Here is an 8,847-nt window from a genome sequence, read left to right as displayed (position 1 = left end):
TTGAAGGCAGTTGCATGTATAGTGACAGCTATTGTGCCACTATGTTAATTAAGGGTGGCATAAAAGAAACCACACACGCATGAACAATACAGCATTATACATTTGAGTGTGTAAATTTTACGGACTGATTAAAAGCAATGACCATAATGAGTATGCTCTTTAATGCAATTTGTAGAGTGAGAGCAATTTGAGCATGTGGGGTGCATTTGGGTCAATTAGTTATGTAGCTACTATATTGCACTTCCAATGTTTTGTCGAAAAGGGCATGCACGCACACGAGACAAACATTTGTTTCGGTACCAAAAGAAGTTTCAATAATTTTTGAAAAATGAACACTGAAAACTCATTAAATACATTGTAACTCAACAAATAACCACAATATTCTTTAGGTGTACAGTATGACATTTCACTTTAAAACGATTCTATCAAATGCTATTAGTCAATCCCAGGTAATTCACGAACACTTAAAATGAATATGTACAGATGTTTAAAGCAAGATCAACGTAACAAGACATGTGGAAGTTCAAAATAGGCATATTTATTTGTTTTCTGTTGTTGTGGTAAAGTCCTTGTACAAGCAACGGAAGACTACATGTCTACTTGTAATAAAACTAGAAAAAGTACAAAATCTGTTAACTTTTAAAAATTAGCCAAGACAAATTTTACACATTTGTATCACAGAATACTGTATAGTATTGTGTCACAATTGTATACCCAATGCATGCAGTTCAATTGTCATTTTACATGTTATAAGTACAACTGTACCAGCCATATATGTAATCAATTACATAGTTGATTGTCAATTTCACAAACTGAAGCTGATGTGAGTTAAATTTCCATAATCTCTGAACCACATCACATATTCATGATGATCATGAAATTTCATTACAAAAAATATTACAGTTCTCTCAAGTAGTTTCTTGGAGTAAGGAATGTTTAGTAATGGTGTGGCGGCAACTCGTGGTCAAGTGGAGCTGCAGATGGATAGCTGTAACAAAGTAATTTTTTACTGGCTAACAACAACAACAACAACAATCCATCAGAAAAAACAGATTGGACATTAACTTACCGTCTGGCTGGTGGCCCATACGGATCCAAGCCCTCACGTTCATAACTAAAATTAAGAAATAGAGAGAACTGCATTACACTTATCTATTACATTTTAGAACAATCTTTTAAAGTGAAAGTAAACACGAAATGCATGACTTGCAGGTGTTAAACAAAAAGCACAAGTTACCAACATTATCTCAACAAGCCAGAAATTAAACCTCTCAGAGGACAATGGAGAGTACACAACCATCTATTGCATGACCAACAAAAAGAGGATTAGTTACTAATCTACAGCAACACAAACTACTCTGAAATAATTTCTAGAGGTTCTGTCTTTTAAGCCTGGCAAATAACCGAAATTACCACCCCACCAACTAATTTATAAAAATTTTCAACAGGTTTCTGACAGGACATGAACCATTAACAGAAGTACATACAAAATGTGAGTGTGTGAATAAAATTAATATTAATTCCTCAAGCTTACCTTCGAGTGGGTGGACCATACATGTCCAGTGGCTCACGTTCATACCTGTGAAACAGAAATTAATCTGAAGTCTGAATAGAAAGCTGTGTTATCTATTACAATTTCAATTATTTTGCAGCAATTAACCCCCCCCCCCCCCAAAAAGCAATAAGCTCAGTGTATACACGGGTGCTCCTAGAGTCCGCAATATCCCAACCAAATACTTGATAGAGGAAAAACAACTGCTCTGCACCGTGTTGACAAGAAATAGTACTTCATCACGTAACTGTAGAAATATTTGTGCTGACATACGTTGATTTTTGTCAGGAAGGTCGCAAATATGATGAAACCACAGTCTGAGCAACACACTCAAATGTGAAATGTGCAGCCATAAATCTCACATGACTTTACAGCAGAGCAAATTACTGTGATTCTCAGTGAACTGATGAAAGGAGCAGTATAAATGACAGTGGAATATACATTGATGAGAAGTTTCAACTGTGTAAAATAATGTAAAAATTCTGAAACTGATGTATAGCATTGCTCTCAGTAGTACGTCTAACCACATAAAAATCTTTTCTTAATTTTAATTAGTGCCAGTGTTACACTGGTTATTGAAATAGGATAAATTTTTCCATCCCAAATGTTTCCCTCCTTCATTGCGTATCTCGAAAACATGAGATTGTCTTGGTGTCTACACAAAATGAAATATATCTAAAACGCAGCCTATCTTATCATAAGTAGCTGATGGGGGCTGGCTCGATAGTATTCCCAAGTCTCAACAGGATAAAGAAATTGATCGAAATTCACAAATACTGGATGTAATTTAAGTAAGACATTAAAGTACACTTTCATATACTAATCAGACAATGGGAAGACACCACCACTTAATTCAGTGTCAGTGGGGCTATAGGTGTCACTATTTGTAGTGACATATCATTTTAACACACGTTTATTCCATAATTCCTGCGTAACTCCTTTCACACAATCCACTACTTTTTGTCAGTCCCCTGGGAGCAGCTTTCTTTGAAAGGTGTTCCACTTTGCTCAACTTCGTATTTTAATTTTCTGCAGCAATATGACTTAACCTGAGCCCAAATCAGGTCTATTAGGTTGAAGTGGCAATGATAGGGAGACAATCTCAGCACATTAAAGCCCATATTTCTTGCTCTTTCATCCACAATGTAAACTGGGTTCTTTGGCTTGTGTTGAGGCAAGTTCTAACAAGCCTGCCCTTGTAAAATTACTATCAATGGGCATCTTAAATTTCTCCAACCGGCAAACAACGTGTATTCTTCGTTGGCTTTGTGGGCACCTTATTTCGTACAGCCGAATGATATAACAATTATACAGATTTTATACAAACCATCAACAACTTGACAAGTCTTTCGCCACAAGAGCTAACCGAACACTTCTGGGAGGTGGGGAGTGAGCTAACCACAAATTTAAAAAGAATTAACAGCGAAATGTGTAATACAGCTGGCAACAATCCTTCCCTCCCTTTGGGACAAAATGGTGGTACACAACAGACTAAACCCCTGTGTAAAAACTTGCAAACTGCTGGCCTCGCTAGAATTAGATCAAAGAAAGTTCAAACACCGACTTCTCAAGTTACAAATCCAAATGCTATGTTAAGCACTGGAGTAACCTCTATTTAGTGAAAGATGCATGGCACGTTTTTGAAATCAGTGAATTTCTAACTCATTTCATATGTTACCTTGACTACTTCTAGAGGCAGTTACAATACAGGGCAATGTGCATGCACTTTTCATAGAAGCACCGGTCGTGGGAGGGGGATTAGTAGAACTCGTGCACACCAAGAAGACACTGTGCAGTGGCTACTGGGAGGCAAAGTATCAAAAGAAACCAAATAGCATGGACTGATTAATTGCTTTCAGATTGTTGTCAACATCAACTAGCAAATCAAGCTGTGTTTTGGGGTCTACAACCATAAAAAGTCATAAAAGAGTTAATTGCTAAACACTTTAATCAATTCTGAAATCATTGACATGATGGAACGCATGGAGCACTTGTTTGTTAGCTCAAGCTGACTGCTATCAAAAAGCACTCAAAACCGTCCAACAAATTTTGGTGTGCAACTCTGATCAGCCACCTTGTCAAAAGACATCATTGACAACAAGCAGTGCACATGTAGTACCAGTACTGTAGAAGGCCTACAACTTCTTGCTTAGCACGGCAGCATATGTGCTTGGTTGAACATGCTTGATCTGTTCTATTACCATACCATGCTATGAGTGATGCACTCATATGAAGGGAATGTTGGGCAGTGCATAGTAACAAGGGCTGGGTACCAAGTGACTAACAGGACAACAGCATCGTCTGTTGCATCTCTGTGTGCAAATACAACTTAAGCATTGAGCATTATGCTAACTCAGGTATAATAATACAACCACTGTGGTGTTACAGGTGACTGGTACGAGTCGACACTTGAAATTTTATAAGCATACAATTTTTCGGGTCGACAGAAGCGTCCAATCCCACGCGTCGGCTTTGACCAGTTACGTAAGGGTGCTGTCGCGTGTGACGTCATGACGGCGCGGAGTTTGGTTTGAGTGTGGCTGTCTCCAGTTCTGTTTTATCTTATTTTATTTACTTTTCTGATCTGTTCGTACTATCTCGTGAGATTTTTTTTTTAAATTTAAAAACACTTATTACTTATTTTAATTATCTGTTTCCTCCAATTTCTGTTTTAGTTTATTATATTTATCTTTCTGATCTGTTCGTTCTATCCCGTGAGATTTTTTTTAATAGACAAAAAACACTAATCAGCTACTGAAGCATCTTTATCTTCTATGGGTTGCAGGGGTTACGACCCCTGGGGAGGTGGGTGGGTATTCATGCATGGCTGTCTTCACTTACACGTTGTAGCTACGCAAGGCGTCTAAATTTGTTTATATTTAGTTTGCCCCCCACCCAAAACACCCCATTTCCCGCACTTGTCCCGTTAGTGTCATTAGGCTTCTTGTGGAAAGTGTATGTTTGTTTTTGTTTCCGCCATATTTGTGATGTCATGGGTCAAAGCAGACGGGTGGGATCGGACGCTTCCGTATTTCCAATTTTTCTATGGAAAATCAGAAGAAAAAACAGTAGGCAATTGTGGCACATTGCCCTACACTGCCAGTTACCAGGGTAGCACTGACTGGAGTGTGTGGGGTGGGTAAAATAGCACATTGCTGCATTGTCCATCTCTTTGTGTAGAATGCATCAGGCACCTGCATTCTCACTAACCACCAAGGAAAGTTCGAAATGTACAACTGGTTATCAACCCATTGGTTACTTAATTACAATATACAAATTAAGTAATGTATAGGAAACAATCTCTGACAAAATTATTCTTCAAATAATTAACTGCCACAATTCATAGAAAATTGCAACCTAATTTATCTAGAGCAGAAAATTCTAGACAAAAAATTTTCTAGTCAGCAGTCAGGTCATTTAGAGTTGTATAATTGTTTCAGCCAACAACTGAAACTGTAAAAAAAGCCATTGCCAAATTCACCAAGAGCAATTTAGAGAAGTCCAAACAATGACAACCATGCTCAGTTAGTGAAATCCGAACATTGACAACCACACTCAGAAGCCAAGGCACCAAAGACTCTTAATTTAAAACATTCTCACTGTACATTTATCATCTTCTTTAATGAAACAGCAAAATAATGCACTGAAACAGGACGGTACATATGATAAGTAGGTACAAACATAATGAAACATATATTGAGAAAGTATTTCAGTGAAAGTCAACATAAGGAGAGGTAGGGAGAGAGGAAAGAAACAATTTTTTCTCTTGTGCAAGAGGAACCACATATCTTTCAGCAAAAAATGATTTAGGTTTAACAACAGAACCGAGTTCATCCCTACATTGTGAACAAATAAGAAACTGTTGAAGTTATTTTCATTAAATTCGCTTGTTTTAAGAGAATGTCATCTCTACTGGCATTACTTGTTACATGGGAGCAGGGGGGGGGGGGGGGGGGAATAACACTGGATAAAGTAAACAGGCTATGTATTTCCTTGTAAATACTGTCCGACATGTTTTAACACATTTTCAATATTCTGTGAAATATTACACTTCTAATTAGTTTACCATAAAGAACTGGTAAAGAACATCCATTCAGAAGTTTGCTCTGGCCTTATAAGTATCATAGTTCCTTAATTCTGGTACATTTTTTTAAATATTAGGATTGGTATTTCATAAGCTCAGTTCCCCGATTCAGTATTGAGCTAAGCAAATTGACACCATGTTGATGTTCTGTCTCATGCGAAGAATCCACAATTTGACAGTGAAGAAAGTTAAATTATGTTTATGGGTATTGTGAATTGGCTTTAAAGCGGTGCCCTTTTAAGACAGCAATATTGCATTAGGAAGTAATTACTATCTTGCTACAAATCTAGTTTTATATGAGTTGTAAATAACAGTTCAATCAAAATTAACACTCACCCTGAGGTACCAAAACTTGAGGCTGGTGGTGGTGTTCTCCTCCGGTAAATATCAGAGCCAAGTCTAGCTGCACCATACTCAGTGCGACGCTCAAAAGAAGCAACAGGGGGCAAAGTTGGTCGTTCATACGGGCTACGGCCAACATCTGAGAAAGACCGACGTTCATATGGTGACCTGCCAGGTTCTGGGTAGGCAGGACGCCTTTCCACTTCCCTATAAATTATTAGTAGTATTCAAAGACTTATACATACAGCTACTTGTGCTTACTAAAGCTAAAAGTAACATACTATTACCTATCTCTAGATGCCATCATTGGATGTGGAGGCCCTCTTGATGGATAATATGAATCATAGCCACGATCAATTCCATCATAAAATCCATTTCTTATGCCAGGTGGTGGTGGCAGCCCTGGTCGTCTTTCAAAATCAGGTCTGCTGTCCCTCATATATGGGCTAGCTCTTCCAACTCCCCTAAACCCTCCTCTCCCACGGACAGGACCAAATCCACCTCTAAAGGAACTGCCTCTGCCACTCTTCTTTCCTGTTGATTGCTGGAAACATTTTCTTAAGTCAGTTCAATGAGAGAGAGAGAGAGAGAGAGAGAGAGAGAGAGAGAGAGATTGGTGACATACTTACCTCAACACTGATCTGTACACCCATAAATTCTGCATTATTTAGAGCTTTTATAGCTTCTGCTGCCATCTCTTCCGTCTTCATGTGCACAAAACCATAACGATTAAGAATATCACACTCAGTGACAACGCCATATTGCTCAAATAACTTCCTCAAATCTTGTGGGTTGGCATTTTCTGGGAGCCGGCCAACAAATATTTTTGTTTTCTAATGAATAAAGAACCATTCAAATTAAAACATAGTGGATACTTTTACAGATGTAATAGCTAATATGGGGGAAATGGTTATACTTACTGGTGGAGTGCTTGAAGTCCTGATATCTGAAACACAAAAGAAAATTAATTTGGAGTGAAAGTAAATGGAGTTCAAAGCAATGATTAACATATTTACAAATTCATAAGACGGGCAGCACCCAACATACAGACATGAATTTTTTCCTGTTCACTATTCAGCTGTAACTTACGAGAAAAATCTGTCCTGCCAGCCAATCATGAAATTAGAGTGGCCTTAACAATATAAAGTTCTACAAGACTTTTCATCACACGACCAAAACAAAATGTACACTAGCAACAAAGCTATATGCTGAGTCAGACTATATGAATGTATTGTTCTGCAACATTACTTCAATCAAAAAGAGAAGTGGTAACGCAGCAAAAACTGTCTCAAAAAAATCAGTCATAAAATATTTTTCTCTGCGGTGTGTGTGTGTGTGTGTGTGCGAGCGTGTGTACGGAGGGGGGGGGGGGGATACGCTAGAGGTCACAAGGCAAGAATATAACTAAATCACGTCTACTAGTTTCACTTGCCAGTGTTAATTAGTGTTGGTTATAGGGGAACATTTTTAGCATACAAAATACACTTTTATTTATATAAATTGGGATGTACTGATTAGTTTTATTTATCAAAGAATTTTAGGTTTTTTTTTATCTATCAATCCTAGAGGTCCACGGAACTAAATCCAAGATGCAACAGCTACCTGCTAACTTTTATTAGAAGACATATTTACACACATTCATAACAGTGCAATTATCACAAGCAAATATAGTTACTGTCTCTTAGTTTTGCTGTATAATAATTAGCTTGATAATTTGAAATCCTTGCACTACCGTGACATTTTTTCCCCTATAATGACAAGGTTTATATTGTAAACACATCACCCAACATGTACGAAAGATGTTTATCAAGCTATTAGCTGAACGTACCGTACACATAGCGTGGGATCTACATCGTGTACAATAACACGGATACTTCAACTTATCCATTGCAAATCGATAAGTGAAACACGACGCCTATCACGCCGGTAACATAAATTTGATTAAGCCTTAAGAAAATCTCAGGCACGCTGAGAGATATATGCAATATATTTACGTGTTATATAAAACTGTTATTTACTGGAACTCACCAGTCATTTTGCTCAGATACCACTAAAATCCTTGCATAAACTAAGAGTAGCTACAGCAAAAACCACAATGGCGTTAGCGTCCCTCGAAAAGGCGCGAAAGCTGCCCTCTATGTCGGATATCGGAAACATGCTACTTCCTGTTTCACCACCACAATATTTTAAAATTTGAAAACCCATTGTCAATGGACTGAAGTATCCAATTAAATACCATCGTGAATACTTCACTCCCAACACTTAAATTTTTTTAGCTTTTAAATTGTTACGTGTGTGTGTTTACAAACACACATTTGTTTCGCATAGTAGAATCTGTTGTTAACGGAAGGCGTGCAAAACACCTTTCAGCTTTCTTTTGTATAACATTTAAAAAAAAAAAAAAAAAAAAAATCCCGATGGATTTATTCGGTGTACAATTGCAGTACTTTTGAAAGTATCTTTTTTCGGCGTATAGATTCTGTAAGTCTGGTTCTCTATGTATATAACTATGCTTAGGTTTGCAGCTGAGCATTTAAGGAAGTACGACAACGGAATTTATTAACACCGTACTGCAATTTGCGGGAGAATGCAAACTACATTAAAAAAAGTCTTAATGTTTCTCATCTATAAATCTGCAACAGGACCCAAATAAAAGTAAAATAAAATAAATAATCTTCCTACAAATGTCGAATAGACCTGAACGCCATGGAAATAATAACCCGTAGTAAATATGTATTCTTTATTTCTTTAACTACCATCCCATACCTGGGAGCCGGTACTGGCAATAAAAGCTGACTAAGGTTGCTTTAAAGTTGTCCTTAACTTTTATTTTTCTAGCTTCGGGTAATCTTTTACGGCTGACAAATTA

The 8,847-nt window shown here is 37.4% G+C and overlaps 1 protein-coding gene across 1 annotated transcript; it reads right to left on the bottom strand.

The window, feature by feature from the left end:
- Positions 1-516: 516 nt before the first annotated feature.
- LOC126193091 (RNA-binding protein lark-like) lies at positions 517-8,136 on the bottom strand. The gene is made up of 8 exons (XM_049932659.1): positions 8,007-8,136; positions 6,899-6,924; positions 6,608-6,811; positions 6,266-6,522; positions 5,973-6,185; positions 1,535-1,579; positions 1,070-1,114; positions 517-988 (listed from the first exon to the last, which is right to left on the bottom strand). The coding sequence occupies exons 1-8, from the start codon at positions 8,011-8,013 to the stop codon at positions 937-939; spliced, it is 849 nt and encodes a 282-aa protein (XP_049788616.1). The 5' UTR covers positions 8,014-8,136; the 3' UTR covers positions 517-936.
- Positions 8,137-8,847: the final 711 nt, after the last annotated feature.

This window comes from Schistocerca nitens, chromosome 1 (assembly GCF_023898315.1).
Source record: "Schistocerca nitens isolate TAMUIC-IGC-003100 chromosome 1, iqSchNite1.1, whole genome shotgun sequence".
Classification (NCBI taxonomy): domain Eukaryota; kingdom Metazoa; phylum Arthropoda; class Insecta; order Orthoptera; family Acrididae; genus Schistocerca; species Schistocerca nitens.
This window is presented reverse-complemented; position numbering and strand designations above follow the sequence as displayed.